The sequence below is a fragment of the Metopolophium dirhodum genome, chromosome 5 (assembly GCF_019925205.1).
Source record: "Metopolophium dirhodum isolate CAU chromosome 5, ASM1992520v1, whole genome shotgun sequence".
In the NCBI taxonomy this organism is placed as follows: domain Eukaryota; kingdom Metazoa; phylum Arthropoda; class Insecta; order Hemiptera; family Aphididae; genus Metopolophium; species Metopolophium dirhodum.
In genome coordinates, this window is record NC_083564.1 from 35146223 (window position 1) to 35170190 (window position 23968).

Here is a 23968-nt window from a genome sequence, read left to right on the forward strand (position 1 = left end):
GTTCCCTGAAAAATATTCCGGTTATTGAAAATGTATGTTGTCATTCAAAAAACGAAAAATTCTAAATACTATAACGACAAACAATTTTAATAATATAATTAATTTAGATTCACCTATTATATTGTGTTATAATATAATAAACTCCACATTTTATACTCTATTTTTGATTATTATTTTACTATCAGAACTATGTTTTTCTTTGTAGTGAATCATACAGGCATATACTATTATTATAGGTAGGTATAGGTATTGATTTTTTTTGCATTAACGATTACGACTAAAATTTACAATATGATTACTATTATTGTTATAATCTATTTACAAATATTATTATGCGTATGTCACGGATAATGTCAGTGGTTCGGCTAATGTCGGCATTATCGGGTAAACATGCACAATATACGCAGCGCATTAGCCAAATCCCTTAACCATTGTGTCCGTGTACGTTCATTGTTTATTTGCACCTCCTCCGATGTATACCTAAGCCCCACTGCGACTGAATAACGCGTACAGCTACGTGGTGGACGAGGGGGGGGAGGGGGCGATTGATATATACAGTTTGAAAACGATATTATTACGATACGAACAACTGTGGCTACACAAGGTGATTCGTCATGCATGCACGCCCCCATCGTTTCCTTTGATAACAAATTCATTCGAATTCTGACTTTTGGAATTTTTGAGTATACTCAAGCATGGGCGTAACTGGGATTGAATAGTTACAGGGGCTAGAGTCCTATAAACCCAAGTGTAAAATAACACATGAGAGGGGGGGGGGGCAAGCCCCCACACCCCCCTTATAAGATTCACTGTAATTTAGTTGTTACAAAAAGTCCGCTAAAACCAAAATTTAATATAAACCATAATTTTTTTAGGTCATCTTCGTCTTAGCACTAGGTACTTGATTTTAGATTCTGAGTGGGACAATGAATGTATTGATTTTACAATGATGATTTTTTTTTGTGTGTGTACACGATAAGTAGTCGAAATAATGATTGGATTTTCAACTTAGTATCTTGTTCGATGGGAAAGTGAATATCGTTGATGGATTGAGAAGGTCAAATAAAATTTCCAATAGTTTTCAAAAGCGCCGGGAAAAACAACATAAAAATTAAGGGAAAACTGAAATTTTTACGCAAAATTGGTTTTCCACAAAATCGATTTTGGTTTTTGGTGTAACTCTAAGACAAATGAACGTATACACATGAAATTTTCACAGGTAATTTATATTAGCATTTTCTATACACGATAAAATTTTCAAAATATTTTGATTTGTTTTGAACTAATTAGGAACATTTTCAGTTTCCAATTTTATTAGTCTTTTTTTCTAAGGATGTCAATAAAACTTTATTTGTTGGGTAAAAAAGTTTGAAAATTTGATACAAGGCTCCTACTATATTGTTACAATAACATTTGAAAAATATTAAAAATTCTTAGTCACAGTTTTATTTTATAAGCATTTAAAGTTCAAAAATTGACAAAATATGAAAAAATCACGAAAATTACCAAATTATTCTGAGTTAAGAATTCATAAAAATTTTCTTTTTAAATCTAAGATTTGAAATATAAGATTTTAAAATGTAATACAAGATTCTTAATAAGATTATCTACCTTTATCAAAAAAAAAAAATATCTCTAAGAAAGTCAAATTAAATTTTTACGAGCGTTTGAAGTTCATATTTTCACAATATTGGATATTCACTCGATTTCTCATGTAGCGGTTTTGTTATATTATTGTTATTCAAAAACGAATAACAGTAGATACATGAACATTTTACTGAAATATATATTTTCATTTGCTATACACCATAAAATTTTAAAAATATTTTGACTTTTTTTAAGCTGTTTATGGACATTGTCAGTTTTCAATTTTTTTTTGTTTTTTTCCTATGAATATCAATAACATTTTATTTGCTGGGTAAAAAAGCGTGAAATTTTCATGCCAGGCTTCTGATATATTTTTACAAAAGCAGTTGAAAAACATTAAAAATACATAGGCACAATTTTTTTATAAGGATTTAAAGTTGAAATTTTGACAAAATGTATCAAATTTAAAATTTAATAATTATTTTGTAGTTAAAAATTTATAAAATTTTCAAATTTTATAGCTAAGGATTAAAAATTTAAAACGAGATTCCACGTAAATAGGTTATAGGTATAAAAATTACTTTATTCACAATAATATCATCAAATATATTAGTAATACCATAGGCTGACTGACCGTTTACGCTCAGAATCGTTTTTCTTATACAATGATATTAGATCATTGAATTCAAATTTAACACCATCTATTACAGTGACCCACTTGTAACCTACTGTACAGCAGAGCGACATCCACTTACCCACCTTTTTTTAATGTGTGTGTCCTATGACGGCTATGTATGAACTTTTTTTTTCAATTGAAAACAAACATTTGTAGGTATATATCTGTAAATTGTTAAAACAAGCATATGATTATGATTTTCTTGAAAATGTTGATGTATCTAAATCAAAATTTGAACGAGTTGTTTTCTCAGAGTATATGTATTTAAGAAAGATAAATATTCTTAAAGATTGTTTTAAAAAAATATAAAATATATTTGATATTGAATCTAGTATTTATTATACCCGGGCAATAATCATTACAAATTATAAAATATTGATAGATTAACTACTAATTAATATTATAATTTTCCTTTAGCCCACCTTAGCCCTCATATCTTTTAAAGCAATTATCATGGACCTACAATTATATTTAGCACACACTTTATAAAGTCAAATTACGTGAAAACTATTCGTTCAAATATCAATTTAGGTATGCACCAACATTTTTAAAAAAAAAAGGCATCGACCTATTTAAACATTTACAGGAAAAAAGGTTATTCTCATTTGAAAAAAAAAAAAATAATTGAAAATATAGTTTTAAGAATACTTACAAATTACAAATATTAGAATATTAAATTATGAAAAAAAAAAAATGAAGATGAACATGCTTGGTGAATCACTCTGTATGATATATGTATATAATATAGATATTATGTTTAACTCAGCCGAAGTCGATGTTGTGTGTGTGTAAGACTCGATACAAGTATACACATTTTACTTTATTAGTATTTCAGTATGTTTTATTATTATTATTGTTTATTTTCACTTAACATAATGTAGGTACCTACCTACGTTTACTGTATAAATCATTAAAAATCTCAAGTTTTAAAATCTCAAGAAAATAAATTCACCTCTTATAAACTAAGTTTTGAGAAGTTATTATAGTTTCCGTAAAACAAGACATCGAGTATACTACTGCTAGGAATCAAATATTAAAACATTCCGTAATACTCATACATAATAATATTATGTACGTATATACTATGTTTGTGTGCTTGTTTTTTAAATCTAAAATATAATCATTTATATCATGATAATTTATGAAACGTTAATCAAATTCGACCATTATTATGTCAGTTTTGACAAAGTCAAATAAACAATACCAATGTACCTATTTTATTAAGTTTAGCACCAGTGGAATGGTCACATTACCCGAATTTCTATTTAGGAAAAAAAATGAATTTTGATTAGCAGATTATTATAAACGTTATTATACTTTACGACCAACCAAAATATAGTCAGTGCACGCTTTTGACGTGACGTTTCTCATTTTTTGTACCGACAGCCCGTTAGTTACGACATTTTCCCGTCAACGTAAAATATTTCTAATATTTTTTACAACGCTTATTTTGTGTAAAGTCCCTTGAGTCATTATGCATAGTTATTTGGCAACAACGCATCGTTCGAAATTCACTTTCATTTCTGCCGCGTGGTTTCGTGGTTTTTATGGTTTTCAGGGTAAAATAAATTGTAATTTGATTCACAGTCTACCAATAAGAAATAAGTAATAATTATTTATTAGTTTTATTAGCAATATTATGCATGCATAATCCCACTGCTCGTACTGAATTTTAGGATTGAATACGATACCACGCAATTTGCTGTGCCTAGCTAACCTTTTTCCATAACACAGTTTAGTACTTTATTTTTATACAACGTTGTCATACTGCCTCGCTGTAAACTCACATATATTACACTAGCACCTATCTACGGAGTAAAGATTTTAGTATCTCGTAATTATTATAGATGAACAAGATTACTAAAAACGTCAACTCTTTATTTTAAGGTTAAATTTTAGGGTCAGTTTTCTATCTTAAAGTTACCAGTCGAATAGAAAAAAATTAAGTTACATTTTTTGTTTTAACTGCATGTTTAGACCTATGCTTAAGCACAATAAGTAATTCTAACAAAAGTATAAATACAAAAACAAAAAATACATAGTAAAAATAATAAAAGAGAAGGCATTTAATGATAGACTATAATAATATAGTTTAATACATTAGGTACCTAACAGAAGTTATTAATTATTTAGTATAAATTGATATATTATTTTTTTTAAAGATCGCTGGATATCATGGGACGAATTTTCACTCATTAAGTTAGATCTAACTTTTTTTTAAAAGTAAATTGTTATGTAACTTAGTTTAAAACTAATTTAACTTCAACTTTTTAACTAATTCATGTTCAGCTTTCCTTGCAATAAAAGTTCACACCACTTATCGTTGCTATTAGTAGAATTTATTCGTTGACCGTTCAGTTTCATACGACCAACATTTGTCGTGTAGTATTGAATATAATATATAAAATATAGGTAGTGTACCTATAATAATTATATCTGGAACAGGTCAAAGACTTGGAATTGATTGATTGAAGTAAACATCGTTTTATATGTCAATGAATAGACGGAAACGTTAAATAGTTGTGTTGACTTGTACACAAATAAAAGTTGTCATGGCAGTATAATATTAACGAACAGTGATCGTAAAAATAATACTTCTTACATTGGGTAGGCGTAAACATATTGTATTAGACACAATGGCGAAAAAATGAATGCAAACTTGTACGTGAAAAATGTGAATTTGAAACTCTTGAAATGTTTTGTGTAGTTTAGAAAATTGTATAATTATAAATTTCGCAAGGTTTAGTACGCCATCTTGTCGTTTTTTTCGGTTTCCCTTGTTATTCAACCAACATAATATTACGAAATCGTGTTCCCTGGAAAAAAGGTAAATCGTACGGATTCGAGTTCTACCCAATTATTCAATATACCTATTCCTAAATAGGTAAATATTCCTAAATAGATACCTACAGATTTTAATTAGTAAAAATATTTTTAAATAGATACAATATAATAGCATGTGTATCATAAAAGTAAAAAAGGTAGTATTTACGTTGGTTTGATCGCAGTGTTTTTTTTATCTTACTGAATTAATTTTTAATATTGATTTTTAGCATTGATGTGTTTTAAGGGAACAATACATTTTGATAAATTTATTTATTTTATAATATTATAATATCTCATTTCGTTTATTTATTCCAATTAAGTTATTTATTCCAATTAATTTATTCCAATTAAGTTTAAGAATCGGAATATAGATTTCCATTATAAGATAACATACTTTTTTAATTTAATAAAAACCATATAATGTTCTTATTGCGTTTTAAGATTTACCTAGACTATTATTAAACTGAACCAACAATTAACAATTAACACTCCTATAATGTTCACAATAAAGAACCATTTTTGTTTTAAACGTTTTCCTTTTCTTCGTGGATTTTATCACACAATTTTGTTTAACATCAAACTTTTATTGTTTTGTAAATTGCTTAGTTCAATTTGGACTTCATGGTATTATACCTGATCCGTACTTTTAGTGCTTAAACCCTATCTAGCTCCATCTAGCCATTTAAGAGGTTTAGGATAACACGCTTACTGCTTAGCGAGACTTATCGAAATGAAAAAAAAATATTTATTGGATTACATATTATAATATATGTATATAGTGCCGAAAAATATAATTGTGCTAGCCATAATATTATATTTACTAAACCTTTTATTTATTTGCTATATATTATATTGAATAAATTTAAAAGTAAGCATAGAAAAATAAAATAAGAGTTTTTCGATTTAAAAATACTGGTATTATTACTTACCAGTACACATGTTTTTGTGGTTTTCAATTTCCTTAAACCTAAAAATTATTCACAAAAAAAAAAACAATGATATCGCATATTATACCATTATTTATTCATATTGTAGACTAAAAAACAGTAAAATAATATGTTACTTATATTTTATGACAACATTTTTTTTTTTTAAACCAATTTGTGTGCAAAATTACCATAGTATGTACATATACTTTAAAATCATCCAAACTATAACTGAATATGATACAATTTTATTGTAGAGTTGATCCGTTTAAAAAAAATATTGTAGACATTTATAGTTATAATACTATGATGGATAAAGTTATTTAAAGCACAGATAGCGGGTATATAAAAAATAATCAAATATATTTGGATTTCGCATTTTTGTCACCTACTTACTAATTTCAATAGTTTTAATTACATTTTTGGATAATTTTGAATATGTGATTACAGCTTAAAACATGAAAAAATTAATAATGATATTTCTTGGAATAGTGTACATTATTGTACACTGTACATTCAGAAATATTATATTTTTATTCAACTTGGAATAAAATTAAAAAGTAATTTCCTGATTCATATACATATTTATATATATATATATATATATACAATATTATAATTTACAAGTCAATGAATATCTTAAATAAAATATTGTAAATATTGATGATACATACTTTACAAACATTTTTGCAAAGTAAAAGTTTGCTGCTAGAACGTTTTAATGAAGTAGGTATACGCAATATTAAAGTGATGCATATCAACATTTGCATAGGTATAAGTTTCTTATTATTCTTACTTTAACTCGGGTAATGATTTTAACTATTATTTCAATAATTATTGCTTGAGTTTTTTTTTTTTACTTGCTTAAATATTTATTTTGAAGCTATGTGGCTTGGAAACGCTCGTTTTAAATTTTAAATTAAAAAAAAATTATTAAAAACTCGATCACGAACTTTTTTGAATGAATATAAGTTAGAAGCTTTTATACTTATGACTTCCAATCAAAAAAATATCCAATAATCTAGTTTCTTATGAAATTATGGAACAATTTAAAATAAAAATTAAAGCATAAATTGTTCAAGGAGAGCTTAGTTCTAGTGGCGGAATGGTGATATTTTATTGGAAATATAAATCTAACCAGTTCACAATAACCTTTTTTTCATTTTATTTTATTTTTGTAAAAAACATATTCATTGCAGGCATTTATGTATCAACCATTATTATTTTGCATATTTGGTCTTAAATAATAAAGTAACAAAAACAGAACAAAGTTATAAGTCAAAAATTAATTTAAAACTTATAAAAATATTATAATATTATAGCAAAGCAATGCACAACGTTAAAAAAATGAATTATAATGATTATTTCAGGTTTTTTTTTTTTTTTTAATTTCATTTTTTAATAGCTATAAGTTCCCTGCGATGAAATTTAATTTTAGTTTCAATTGTTCAATAACTTCATACGAATCTATGTTATTGGATATTGGATAATATGTTAGTTTCATTATATTGAGCCTGCATATCTTATGGTCGAACAAGAAATCACAGACGAGGGATAATACGGTCAAATATTATGTTTCAAAAACGTTAAACGGTTATCTGTCCTCTGACAAAGGTTTGACGTATTTTCAATACATATTTGTACATCTGAAGACTAAAGAACAGGCAAATCCATGCCCGTACAACAAAACACACATAAATAGCTCGCACAATAGTTTAAATTTATATGCTTAGCATTACAGGTAAATAATTACGGTCGTTTATTTAAACTGAATGCCATTTATTATTTCGTTATGGACACTACTTCGGTAGGTATTATAAATCAGAACTAATGTGATAATATTTTTCAAGGGACACTCGTGAAATTTCAAATCCATATGTTATAGTTGTGTGTTTTTTGAGATCTCGATCGTATATTAGTTCATGCACCGAAAGTGAAATTGAACATAGGCGTATAATAGTACGTCGTATACACGTATTCGAAAATTTGCGAATAATGGATTACAGTATTTTTTTACGATATTATTCAGTATAAGTACCTATTTACGAAAAGTGAAATGAAAAGTCGACTTATAAATAAGATTTCTTTCAAATCAAACAAAAATCCAATCAAATCGTATCAAAATCTGAAATGCTTTGTATCAGTTATGAAAATAATAATACGACTTAATATAAATAACATAATACTACTTAAATACTTTCAATACTTAAAAACATATTTTAGATTTATGGACGTTTTTCTCACAATTTTAAAAACATACAGGCTATGTCAATCTGTAATTATTTACACTTAATATTTAATAAGATGAAATATTGGATAAAAGATAAAAGTGTAATTATTTAAAAGAATGACTGTCAATATAGACATAACAAATTTATGGAGAGAATATTATGTAGGTTGTTTTAAGATTCCTATGTTATAATTTTCAAATAAACAAAATTGAAAATACTATAGAAAATATACTTACATGGCTATATCCAACTGCCGCTAGTTTACATAATGTTTAATAAAAACTATTCGCATTAAAATAATTTAGTAATTACTTACCAACCCGCCTATTAACCAAAAAGTAATATAATTGGTAGTATCAGTATACAATACTACTACTGAAACTTGAAAGGTATAAATAAAATAAAATTTCTATATAATTTAACGATTGTGAAAAACATACACAGCGAATGAACATCATTTTGAATACGAGGTATCTTGTGGCTATAATATGATCAAGAATGACTTCTTGAGTTACGTGATTTTTATTAGAAAATCTTTAAAGGGAGTCTCCATTATTATAAATAATATAAAGTGCAAACCAATACAATTTTAGATAGTGGTTCTGATTTCATAGAAAATCGGAACAAACGTGATGTCTGTTTGAAACGTATAATCTTGTTGTAGATAGTAGTTGTTAAGTTAACTTGAATAACAACTTGTTACATATTTTAGACACTACAATAATAATGTTTTTCTTGTAAAATGTACGCCACTAAGAAAAAAGTTTAAATACTATACATAATATAATATAATAATAGTACGTTAACAAATACAGAGATCAAAATTCCGGAAAATTTCGAAAAAAAAACCTAACCTTTTAGCGATGCTGAAAACACGGAAAATCAGGAAGTATTAATACATTGATAAAATTAAACCAAGAGAAAATAAAAAAATGTATGTGCGTTTTGGTCTTTTAACAAATACAAACGTCTTGTAACATGATTAAAACGACTAAACGCAGTTGAGAGATGTAATAATAATTGTTGACAGCGAGAAACGTCCTATAATTATGCATAGTTTATTGTAAACTTTTTTATACCGCTCTTTAATTATGCCGATTCTCGTCGAATTTTTTTCAATACAAGTTCATACCATCGTAAATGTTAAATGCAGAGTTTCCGGGTATTAGAAAATCTTTTGTCAATTAAACAAATTGCTGGCGGCTCGATTAATCAAAACCCGACCGGAGATCGCACTTGGGAAATCTTCACGTGGCCCCTATATACTCTACTACGCATCGCATGTGCCATTTCGCCGTGCGCACGCCTTTCACTGAGACTGTGTCACTTTGTGCGGAAGTTAAGTAAATATCAAAAGTTGTAAGCTGCGTAGATACGAACGCATAATGAAGTTTTGTGAATGACGACGAGTGCTCGACCGTTTTATACTTTACGCGGAATAAACATTTGAAAAAGAAAAAAAACGTCAAATGCATTAGTCAAATGAGCTCCGTTCATTATAACCTTTCAAACGCGACAGTATTAATCATTGTTTTTAAATTAAAAAAAAAATTATAATTACAATAATAATTTAAACAATTTTTAAATAATTATAATGATTTAACGATGTTTTGTAGCGAGTTGAGCGAATCGATACGAGAATAGGTAGGCCGGTACCAAATCTATTAAATATCGGTAGAGTATAATGGTAGGGTTAATAATAGAGTCTAAAGGTTTGCAAAAACTCAACAATTATGCAAAAAATCATCTATCGAGCGCGTTCTAATTTATATATTATATAAACAATAACACAAATAAATACACTCAAATACGATTTTCGACTCAATTTATGAATGATATTACCTATTTTTACTAAGTTAAATATAATTTATATAATAATATGATATTTTAGTTTTTTTCATAAATGCCAATAACCCTGGTAGTTGAGGCGTATTTTTAAATAAAAAAAATAATTAATATCATATACCAATAGTATAATGATTTCCAACATGCACATTTAACTGATAATATGATACATTTAATGATATCATCATTATACCGCAATTATAATTTCATATCGAACATAGCTATAATGCACATAATTAAATATATTTTATATGAGCCTACTAGCGTATAGGTATTTAAGACAAATATAATACGAAACTTGTATAACAACTGTAATATTCATGTTAAAATATCTTGTCCGGGTCGACGAAATTAACGTAGAACTAATACAAAATAATTAAAGGAAAATGAATAGCTATAAATACATTATACACAGATAAGGCTATCAACATATTATTCCTCGTTTATATAATATATAACCTCCTGTATACCACTGTAGTTTAAATAACTATACTATTATACGACTTTATCAAGTTGTTCCTTGTACTCAAATAAATTATTTTCGCGTAAATCAAATAATAAATTGTCAATCGACCGCGACAGACTGTGCACCGCCTCATTATGATTCATATTCAAACATTTGGCATACACTTCATGTATTTAACTTCAACCCTTACCACGTTGTGTACTTATTCTGCGAGATTTCAGCGATTTACAGGCCGTATCTCTTCTTGATGGGACTCATCAAAATTCAGATTTCATTCAGATTAGCCATTGTGTCCATATAAAGTTAAGAACTCATTTTTTGTAAAACAGTAGTTTTAATGAGAGACCAACCATTATGCTATTCCACCTCTACTATCTAGCTATAATTAACTACTAATTATAACAAATTTAATTATTTTATATTCAAATTTGCAAAAATATATTCTGTTTCTTGGTGTGACATTTGAAACGACACTGTCTTTAAAGTTTATAGTAAAAACTTAAACTATGAAAACGATCACAATATAGAAAAATATTATTTTTTTTTTTTGAACATTACGTTTGACACTATGAAAAAAAAAATGCATAAAAACCCCCATACATTTTGTTTTAATGAGTAATAACTTATAAAATAATCATTCTGTAAACCATTAAATGTAAAAGTTGTATAATATTAAACATTTAAATTATTAGATTATATCGTAGGTATTATGTACGTTCATCAAAACCATATTAATTACAGACTCCAGTGTCCAATAGTAAGAAATGTCTCATAACAATAGTCGATAACTATCAGTTTTTATCTAAATCTCTAACTGCATGAAAAATGTAAACTGTATAAAATATTTTTGCACTCAAAACTAGCCGTACTCATGAAATAGTTTTAGAATATATAGAGACGAAAATAAAAATATTGCATACGACAAAATATTATTATTATTTCGATACGTCGTACGAACACTTTATTTGTGTACGTGACTAAATAATAATACATATAGTACAATACCATAACGATATTATTACAATAATACGTTCGTCCTTATACATTATTTTACGTATTTCTACTCTAACCGCAACATTCGACTGTTTGCAGGACGAACAATTTAACAAGACACGTTAACGTACAGCTGTCGGCACACGAAAATAATATTAATATGTTCAACGACACGCGCAACGGCAGCAGCTTATGGACGAAAAACGCGGCCGGGCTGGAACAGGCGGCGGTCATCGAGGAGCTGATCGCCGAGTTCTCGTCGTCGCAAATGAAGTTCACCGAGACCAGAAGCATCATGTTGATCGGTCTCTACGTCCCGTTGTTCTTGGTCGCGGCCATAGCGAATTCCGTGGTTATCGTCGTGGTCATCAAGTACCACTACATGCGCAGGTAAGAGCATAATATTGTTTTTCGATGATATGACGGAACGTCCGGACCGTCCGGTATACGAGTATACGAGAAGCGTTGACCCTCCGGGAGGAAAGGCTCACTATTGAAACGGGCGCGATGTAAATACCTCCAAGGTCAGGTTAGGTTAGGTTAGGTTAGAGTAAATACCTCCAAGTTGGGTGGATTCTGAACGTTTTTTTACGGTTCGTTTGTTATTTATTACGATATATTATATTTCATAGAAAATCAATACACGATCTAGGTCTAGGTCAGCTGATAATTATATACCTAGTATTATACTGAGGCAGTGGTTTTCGACCTGCAGATAGTCGCGACTCGCGAAGGATAGTTTGAGTGGTCGTTGATAATAATGAACGAAATGATTTTTCGTATAAAACTATGTACTATTTTAAAAACAAAATAAAGTAAATTATTTGTTCGGTACGATAACCGGATAACATAAACCGAATAGCGTAACTAATCTCATATTTTATCTGATCTGTCTTATTTACACTCGTAATCGTGTACATTATATATTATTACGTTTGTATACAAACACTGTCCAAAAATCCATTATTTTTAAAAACGACGCCATACTTACCTAATTATTTTTATAATTATTTAAAAGTTTTTTTTTTACGTATCTAGTAGAACTTATGATAATTTAACAGAAAATATCAACATTAAGGGAATTGGTATAAATATTTTCCCTTTATTGTGTAAGCCAGTCTAAAAAAAGGGATTTGAAAAAAAAACGCTTGAAAAACGAAAAGGTAAAATAGATTTAATAATATTATGATAACTCTATATTACGACACTTCCAACCTAATCCGCTCTTTTAGGATCATAGAGTACGTCTCCCAATTTCATTGAAAAACTTGACAGAATAAAAACAGTCGGATTTAAAATTCTTTTTACACCTTTATGAATGGTATTATACAATAATATAATGACAATATGATTTATATAATATGTGTAAATATAGGAAAATCACGTCGAGTGTTACTGCTGGGTAGCTACTCACCTCCCGCATTCAAAAGCCTTGTAAATAAATTCAGCACATATGCTCATTGTAAATATTATATTACAGATTGTATATAATCTAATAAATGTTAAAAAAAAAAAAAAATATAGGTATTTATATAATATTATATTCTACATATTATATGCTTTTTTATATGCAGCGATAAATGCAAACTAAAGTTAATTAATAATCTAGAAAAAAAAACAAAACAATAATAATAATAATGTAGTTAAAATTACTTACACGATTATAATGAACATATCAAGTAAATATTGTTCAGAAAAAATAAATATATTATCTTTTAAAAATGACGAAGACAAATTAAAACAAAATCACGTTCAATACGAAAATAATGCGATAATTATTGGTATACGGTTATATATTTTTTAAAACCTTTAAAAATAAATGTGGTGGTTTTAACTTTGATACGGGAGGTAATTTATAAAAATTAAAAGTTATATAACAATTAAACACTGTGAACACTCTGGATTAAATAATGATACGAATACACCTATCCTGCATATACTAAAGTTAAAAGGATTAATCATGGAATAAATAAACGTAATTTAGTGCAAACCTCGTAGTTCGACATAATGAGTTGAATAAGGCCGTTACGTCGTGTTACATATGTGTGGGAGAATTTTTAAATGTTATGTAGATTTTAGCAGTAATAACACTTCAATCGTATATACCTGTTGCTAATAAAGTTTGAAAGTCCTTATTAATGTTTAAAACTTGAAACCCACAGGTTTTGCACACGTGAATGACTGCCTAATTAATAATAAAACACCACGTGATTAATGCTATATAATGTATTATATAATTTCTTGTAATTATTCTTTACAAACAATTAACTCCGTCGCTATAATATACGTATTCACGTATAAAAAACAGAGCAAAGACAAAAGATAAATGGTAATACTGTACGGTACATTAATAAACATATAGCACAGAATGTGGGTTATTATAACCGTTACATAGTATTCAAGTATTATCATACAGAATTACAACTCGTCTAGAAAGTTTGAAAGCCTTAAATCTCTAATGGGAATGGATCACATGAGTGCAGTAACGCATGACGGTTACAAATAACAATATTATGAATAAGTATACACATCAAATTAAAATTTAATATTTTTACGTTATTATTATCTACGCGTTGTCCCAGACCAAATTAAGTGTAGCAATTTTCTTGATTCGTGAAATCAAAACTTAAAACTAATGTTGAATAATAAACCAGCTACAAATTTCCCGAGTCAACAACGGTTTTATCGCTATATTTCATTATTTATAAATGAAGAAGTTTAAGTATTAAATAACTCCGAATGCTAATAAGATCGTAATTGTTTCGTAAGCGACAAGACACGAGTTATTAATTTAGTAGCGACGTAAAAATGTACAACTTACTTACGCGTAGGTGTACTGAAAATGCAACAAAAGTTTTTCTTTAGTAGTTAAAAACTTAAAACTTATTACTGATAAACTGACGTCAGTGGATTCTTGTAAATGTTCATGATTCGTGAAACAAAAATTATGAAATTTCAAACGCGCCAACTGTTAATCTTCATAAAATTATGTAAATCATAATAATTAACAGCATTAACAAATCGAAACAATCGTAATTGGAGAAGAAAGTTTAGGTATTTTGCATAAGTATAATTATATGAAGCTTAAATTATAAAATATAGACACATTAGATCAATTAAATGTATGAGCATTTTGACAATACGTTAATTTAAATGTGGATAGTTCAGTTATTAAAGATACATAAAACGATATTTCTCCGATCTCCATTAAATTTTATTCAATGACAATAATTATATTTTCCTTGGATAAACTATCGTTAAGTTTTAATAAATATAATTAGTTGTTATAGTCGGATGTTAAAACATAATATTATAATTTTAAGAAATGCACCGTAATTCACCGTAACAGATTCGTTTGATTCACGAATATTTATAAAGTATGTTAATCGAATGTGTATTTTTTAAAGTTAAGGTTTTTAAAGAAAAGTACGTCAATGTTGACATATTGATCAGTTAATTTAAAAACGTCATTCACTTGTCTTATCCAAGTTTTTGGTAACAGTTAAAAGTTATTTCGAATGTTTACCCATAAATAATATAATCGAAAATATCATCTTATGAAAGGTGGTAAAATATTTCACTTGTCATGAGTTCGGTTTACTCCAACCAGATACTAATCATAACACTTGAACAGTAAAACTTCAAATATTTTTAAATTGTATTTTATGGTTATTAATTAAAACAAGAAATGATTAATTTACAACACAACAATAAACACGCAATTCTCCTTCCAGTTAGGTAATTTATGATAGGATATTTTATATTTGCTGAGTAAAGCAAAAGTACCGAGGATCGGCGAAATAAGTGACAACCGCAATAAATACTAATATACCCCCAAACGCATTTTTGTTTTTCTTATGTCTAATACAATAACCATAAGTACAAACTGCACAAAATATAATAATGTATAAATATTATATTTAAGATATCTCCAAGAATTATTTTGTGTAGCGTGTTATGCAAAGCTACAAATTATTGTTATCAGATTGTTAGATAATATTTAATTTATCGATATTCTTTAGAAATGCTAAGTATATAAAAAGTATTTCTTATTAGGTATAAATTTATTTCGATTATGAATGGTCTGAGCCTCCGGTTGAATTCACGTATGGACAATTTATTCAAAAACCCGTAAGGATCTAATTAAAATATTACCACTACAAAGTTAAATTTTACAAACAAAACTCCTCTCAAATCAATTCGGACGTATTTACCCAGATCCGAGATCCTAACAGACTTTCCGATTTCAAAACACTCTTGGCAGAACTAACCTAACTTTCATCGACGCCTTAGAGCTTAAAGAAACAGTTAAATGCAATACATACAATATATTTTATTAAAATATATTAATTCATATAAACCACATGAAAAACTAAGAATTTCTTTAATCACCCAAGTTATTACAAATTATCACATGATTACAATAATGTGATTATAATATTTCAAGATCATTTTATTATTGTTCAATCCATATGACTATAATTGTATTTTTCATTTTATTATATTTCATCAATATCAACAAGCTTGGAATTATAATATGTAAAACAATATAAGAATATTTTTTGTACAATTAAATAGTATTATTTGTCATAATGATATAACAGAAATGTATTTAAGAGTACCTATTGGTAACTGGTTAGACATTTATCAAACAAATAAAAGAGAAGTAAGAAATGAAATGAAATAGCATCGGACCTTGTTCGCATTGTCGATGGGATAGGTAGTTCAAAAAAGAGATTAATAGTTGTATAAACCACACTTACTTTTGGATTACATAAAATTCATGAGTTCAAAAGGAATTCACGAAACTTTTTGCTTTCTATTATAGAGAGTGACAAAAGAATTAATTTATCTTTCACTGGACGGCAATACTCAAATTCTATGCATTCAAACAAATGTGATAAGTCTAACGTTTGATAAATTGGTAACTTTTTTATATTATACTTTGAAAATTGGCATGTAAATAGACTACCAGCTTATTAAGTCGATAGCGTCCTTCATTTTGGAAGTACATACACATTCAATAAAATTAATATTATCTATAGGTACATACTGTTCAATTTAAACATATAGTTTTTTTTTTCTAAGCTGTCTGGCGATTCTTACGTAGGTACCCTCTTTTCATTACAATCATCTCAATGCAGGCTCATGACAGGTATACTTAGAATTTTTCGAAAAAGTTATTATATTATTTTAAAAATGATAAAACCTAACCTAAAGCAGAGCTCTATGTATCGTGAAGATAAAAAAAAATATGTAGTTGAGTGTTGACAATACAGTGTTTAAATAAGTGATCGAAAACAAGTTGTCTATGTGTAAACATATCTCGGACGTCAACAATCAAATCTGCACAACTAATTATCCGATTCTCCGTTTTCAGGTTCTAGAATGTTTGATTTGTACTCGAAATTGTAACAAACGTATTAACTCTCTTTTTACGAAAAGAAAATATTATATCTCCAAGATTTGTATCGTTTTCTGCTAGAACGGTGTAAATTGTATTATTAAATGAGATGCTTTCTTTTTGATCTTCATAAAATTATCAACGCAGAAAGATGGTTCTGAAAATACAAAATTTATTTCATGGAAAATACATTATTATTTTTCAAGTACAGTAGAAATCGGTTATAACGAGTTTCAAGGGCCAGCTAGTTTTGTTGAAATCGGGAAATACAAAAATTAAACCAATGACTTTTTTTATTTTACTTATAAGTTATAATCGAGATTAATACTGAATTTATTCAGTATGTAGGTACATACATTATTCATACATTAATACATACATTTATTATTAATTATTATAGTTTGAGATTTAATACAAAAAGTAGGTAAGTGGATGTCGCTCTGATGTACAGTAGGTTACAAGTGGATCACTGTAATAGATGGTGTTAAATTTGAATTCAATGATATAATAATATAATATAATATAGTAATATCATTGTATAAGAAAAACGATTCTGAGCGAAAACGGTCAGTCAGCCTATGGTATAATAATAATAATAATATATATTTTTGCAGAAAGAAGAAAATACATATAGGTATTAGTACATAAAAATAAACAATTTTCTGCACACCTCTTTTAAGTTAACACTTGTGTCGAAGGCGGAGTTCTAAAGTATTAGGCTTGCATCTATATCTAAACATTATATGTGTTTGGAAGATAGTAAATAATTAGGAATTGTATATATAGAACTTTTAGAGCAGTAAAAAAAAGTAAATAAATAAAAATAAGTAAAACAATAAGTACAAATGACTTACAACATAAAGTTAGATTAACTTAAGAATACTATGTTTATAATTATGATAATGATAATTTTTAATAAGGGTAAAATTAATTTTTAAATCAATATATAACTTAAAAGCTGTATTAAACGAACTTCTAAAACTAAAAGACTTTTGGAAATTATACAAATTTAAATTAATATTTTTCTAGTATTAAAATTATGATTACTTACTAAAATAATATTTTCGTGCTTAAACAGTAATAATAACAAACATTTTTTAAATAATCTACTAATACAAAATAAATTAAGTTCATTATAAAGAAGATTTGTATTTGTACTATTTGATAATTTAAATATGAATTTAACTAATTTGTCAAGTGTTATTTTTAAATTGTTTAGATGGATATCATAAGTGCATCCCCAAATGTCTATACCATAGGAGATAATAGACTGTACAAATGACATATATATTATTCTCAATTGCTTTTTTGTAAGTATATCTCTCAGGTTTTGAAAAGATAAAAGAATTTGCGTAATTGTTGAGTTAAATAATTTATCTAAATATTTAATGCAATCAACTTTTTCAATAATTTTACATGAGCAATTAGGATCATCAGTCGCTAAACAAAATAATGAATGATGAATTAATTTTGAATCACTGTCAATGTTAATATGTTGTACATTAAAAATAACATTTTGGTCTTATTTAAATTAATTTCAAGTAGATTATTGTCGAACCATGTTTTAATTGCATAAAATATATTTGCTTTAATCTACAAGTTCTCAACAATTTTATCCTGTAGCGATAATACAGTTTCATCTGCGGCAAAACAAATAATTTCAGCATCTATATTTAAATTAAGTAGTCCATTAATATAAATTATAAATAACAGAGGACCAAATACCGTTCCTTGGGGTACTCCTTGGTTTACTAATAATGGTTGACTCAAACTTTCATTAATTTTCACTATTTGATATCTGTTATTAAGATAAGAACTTATTAATTTATTTGAAGTACCACGAATGCCAGCATAATATAATTTTTTTAGTAGTAGTTCATGATTTACTGTATCGAACGTCTTTTTAATATCCAAGAAAATACCCATAACTTTATTGATTTCATCTAAATTTTCGTGTATGTATTTATTGACATAGAAGTGAGCTTCAGTCATTGATTTACCTACTAAGAATTCAAATTGATTTATAGAAAAGAATGAGTTTTTATCAAGAAATTTTATAATTCTGATTTTAATACATTTTTCATAGATTTTTGATAACGTAATAGGCATAAGGTAATTGGTCTATAATTACTACAGTCTTGTTTATGGATAGGAATTACAATGCATTTTTTGAATAATGAATGATATTCGCCCGTTGACAGAGGTAAACTAAATAAAATCATTAAAGGGAGAGATAGACTCTTAGCAGTGTTTTTTAATGTGTAGTTTGTAATTTCATATTCACAATACGAGGTGTGAGTTTTTATTGTTAACAAGTATTTTTCAATTTCATCTCGTATTATGGGTGCAAGAAATAGAGAGTTATTAATGTGACATTTAGGATTTAGATTTTCCCAATTTAGTTTCTTTTTAAAATATTATTTTCTATATTTCTACCAACATTGATAAAAAATTTATTAAATTAATTTGCAATGCTAACACTGTCACTCAAAATGCTATAAAAGTTGAACATTTTATAAATATTATAAAACTACAAAATAGTTATTAAATTTTAAATTTGATACATTTTGTTAAAATGTGAACTTTAAATGCTTATAAAAAAAAATTGTTCCTATATATTTTTAATATTTTTCAACTGCTATTGTAACAATGTCTCAGGAGCCTTGCATTAAATTTTCACACTTTTTACCCACAAAATAATGTTTTATTGACATTCATAGAAAAAAAAAATAATAAAATTAGAAACTAAAAATGTTCCATTACAGTTCAAAACAAATCAAAATATTTTTAAAATTGTATCTTGTATAGAAAATTTAAATATAAACAACCAGTGAAAATTTCATGTATATACGTTCATTTGTTTTAGAGTTACACCAAAAACCAAAATCAATTTTCTTAAAAACAGATTTTGCGTAAAAATTACCTTTTTTCTTTTGTTTTTCACAGGGCTTTTGAAAACTACTGGGAAATTTTTACTTTTGACCCCCCAAAGTACCAAATAGATTCACTTTCCTATCAGAAAAGATACTCCTGAAGAAAATCTAAGCATTTTTACTGTCCTAAAAGGCGATGACAGACACAAAAAAAAAACACACATCATTGTAAAATCAATACATTCATCGTTCCCACTCAGAATCTAAAATGTGTAACACAAAAAGACTAATGTGATTGTATCTAAAGTTAGAAAGGCATATTAGTATAGGTAGGTATAATGTCGTTTCCATCATACACAGTATATGACGTGTGATATTATAGTGAAACCCCTCTCCGTATTTCACTCATCATAATTTATTATAAACTATTAAAAAACTATCGATGTTTATTCAGAAGATTTTTTTTTTCCAAAGTTATTAATTCTAAATAACTAAAAACTTAAACAACTAGATTATGTAAAAAAAAAATTCTGATAATTCACAGGTATACTTATTTTTGATGCCTAAATACTAAACACCTTAGCTCTTGTATACAAATATTTTCTCTCCGTCCAGACTTAACCGTCGTATAAACAATATAACTGCAACTTTTTAAACATCGGAACTTTTCATTGAACTTCGGTTATGTTCATAAATCGTACACATACTATAAATGGATACGTGTGTCTTCGAGTAGATCTTGTGAACTTGGTGAAGACTACGAAAATATTTCAATTATTGGTACAAGGAGGGGACTTCAATGGTAACTTTTCTTCTGATGAGACCGTTCATTTCATTTTTACGAAAAAAAAACCAAACTTGAAAATGTATACAAATCAAAATGTACCAATAACCAATTTAAGAAGTACAATCGACACATGTTTTCGAAGATTAGAAAGCACTTGAATCGGAAATATACGTTTTATACTTTAGCTATCATCAGCCAATTAATTCATGTACCTATACAAATTGAAATGGCATAAAATATTTTCTGGTTCCAAACTTTACACAATTTATATTTTCATTGAAAACCCTACAATACATCCTTCTTCTGATCATTACACTCGAAAGTACACTCGAATGAAAGCATGTTGATTTACAAAGTACAAACTGTGAGTTCGTATCCATTCAAGATGGAAAAACTACGGTACTTGCCCCATTTTTTTTCTTTTTGAATTTTTCAAATTCTGGCGTAAACTAAATCGCATGCTGTTTTTTAGATTGATACCTTAATTTAAAAATGTAGTCACAACGAGTAAAATATTATGGTTAGAGATTTTTAGTACGCTCGTTATGTGTATAGGACAGTGAAACATTTTTTACTGATGTGCTCTCTTAAATATTATGATTAATTTCTTAGGAAAATTAGTTAAATTAGTAAATGCTTTGAAATAAAATATGGCATTTGTCGAAAAAAATGTTTTGAATATAAAATTCGGACAATCAGTGAAATAAAAAATAATAATAATACATTTTATATTTCACAAAACTTGAGATTTATAAATTATAGTACTTACTATTTACATGAAATTATGTAAATAAAAACAAATTTAAAAATACAAAAATAAACATAACAAATTAGTAGGTAGGTATAACACGTTTAATAAAACCATGCACATAAAAATAATTATAAAAAGTATTATAATTATATTATATTAAAATATGTATATTAAATTATATTAAAACAATTTATAAAAAGTATATTAATTATGTTATAATTATATCGGTTTTCAATTTCCTGCTAAAATTTTAAAATTATAATTTTACCATGAGACATTTTGCTGATTAGCAAAATATTCAGAATCGTTATTCGTATAAAATTATATATGTATCATCGTTTGACATTGCTGTTATTCAAACAATAAATCTCTATAAAATAACCTAACGGACTAGTAATATAAATATTTTGACATTTTATGCTATCGATTTTGGAGCACTCACTCAACGCGAAAAAATTTTAACAGACAACACAAGAAATACGAATTCCTTTAGAATATATTCGAGGTTATAAATATCTTTATACTAAGATATTTCAATGTATAAAATGTATTAGGTAGTTATTTCATTATTTTTCAAATAATATATTTTGTTTAATGTCTGATGAATATGTTTTCATGCTCAGCATTCTGTTAGTAATTTAAATACCTATTTCATATACTACTCACGTATATATGTCCCAATAGATAATCTGAATTATTTGCGAAACTAAAACGTAAGCATCCGAAACTGACAAAGTTGTATTTAGCATATTGTAAAGTTTATAAATAACTAAGTTATACTTAAAGATGAGAAATTTTAGTTTAAAATGACCTTAACAAAAACTCTGGAAATTTCAATAACTTTATCACAATAATTACTGTTCTAGTTTCTAGTCACGTTAGGATGTGCTAGAGTGAACGAGAATGGAAAGACGATATGGGTTTTCAGCAAATTTTTTTTAGTATATACTTAAACGGATTACAAAACAACAATAATCGATGTCAGTCAAGATATTCTCGCAAAAATCACTTCTATTAAAATTATATTCAAAACATGTAACACAATATTTCAATATAACTCACAATAAGGGTAAATCAGTATGTATATATTTTGATGATTACGAAAGATGACAATAATTTATAATCTTATATCCAACATTGAAACTTATTTAAAGTGTTCAATTTTAACACGTTTTTGTATAAAACCCAGGAAATTGTGAAATAAAAAAAATAGATTTCGATAACTCTTGGTACGATAGTTTTGCAATACAAATTAACATCCTATTATATTATTGTCAGAAGGTGTTAATAAGGATAGAAAGCCCAAGTTAAAAAAAAAAAAAAAATTTTAAATCCCTGTAGACAATTGAATTAATAATCTACGTCACTTACGTAAATAATCAATTAGGTACCTTAATTAGAAGACTTAACCTAACCATATCAATAATTGTATTGTATAAAGCATCTATATTTATTTAATCCAATTTTTTTCAAAAAAAATAACAAGAACGATATAAATAATAAACGGATAAAAGATACTTGAAAACTTATTTCTTAACACCATAATATAATGCACTGTAAATATTATTCACTGTGTAAATGATATCGGTGTGTATGTATTTAATTAGTTTTAATTTGCATAATATGTAATTTATTAAGAGAAAATATTGCAGACTTCGAGTCAATACAGATGTTGTATTTTCGTAAAATACAATATGTTACAAACAAACATTATATACTTCAAACACGCTTACGACATGTCTGAAACCAGTCGTATTGCTAGACGTACCAACGTTATTTAAAAATAAGATTTTCGATTATAATTGTCGCCGACGAATAATTTGAAATCAACATCCACACAAATAATAATAAAAATTGATTGCGAATAATTTCGCCATAGAAACAGAATTTGCTCATATAACGTGCTCACCTACGTATAGTCGGACTTTTGAAGTACGAAATCGATGTAAATAAAATGGACGAAGATTGGTGTACGGAGATGATTCGAACAAAAGTATAGGAATCTTTCGTAGGTACCACCTTATAACAATTATAACAACGCATAATGACGCTCCCATCTCGTTATTGCAGTGGGCATAGACATATATTATATTAATATATAATATATATTATTATATTGTATGAATATTATACAACTGTCTGAGCGTATATGCGTGACATAGTGATAATAATATTCTGACACGTAATATTAATACTAAAATATCATTATTGTTGTGCAACGTGGACGGTATGAATAAACGCCTTGCGACTCTGTCAAGGGAAACAATCGGACACAAAGCGTAAAACGCGGTGTAACTATACGCGCGACTATCAGGCTTGTACAATAAATAATAATAATAATTATTATTATCAAATCAAATCCGCGGCGGCCATCCGTTGAAAATAATAGAGTCATACGTGACACATATTATTATTATTATTGTGGCGCGAGGGAGATTAACGGTTACGCAGCGGCGGTGGAAAAACGTGGCACGTTTTGCAGTGACTGCGTGTCAAAAACTCGAGTCGACGGTTATAATGATATGCTTTCGACCCTTAAACGTGCTATGTCATATGTATATAGAGCCCCGCAGGGTCGGAGTGCGGGTGGTCTGGAAATGAGA

At 27.3% G+C, this 23968-nt stretch overlaps 1 protein-coding gene across 3 annotated transcripts in view; it reads left to right on the forward strand.

The window, feature by feature from the left end:
• Window positions 1-23968, forward strand: part of LOC132944917 (orexin/Hypocretin receptor type 1-like) — a 158504-nt gene that overhangs the window by 75728 nt on the left and 58808 nt on the right. For all 3 annotated transcript variants that reach the window (XM_061014471.1, XM_061014470.1, XM_061014472.1), the window contains one exon: window positions 11650-11940. In XM_061014471.1, coding sequence (XP_060870454.1) covers window positions 11650-11940 — 291 coding nt within the window. The remainder of the gene's footprint in view (window positions 1-11649; window positions 11941-23968) is intronic.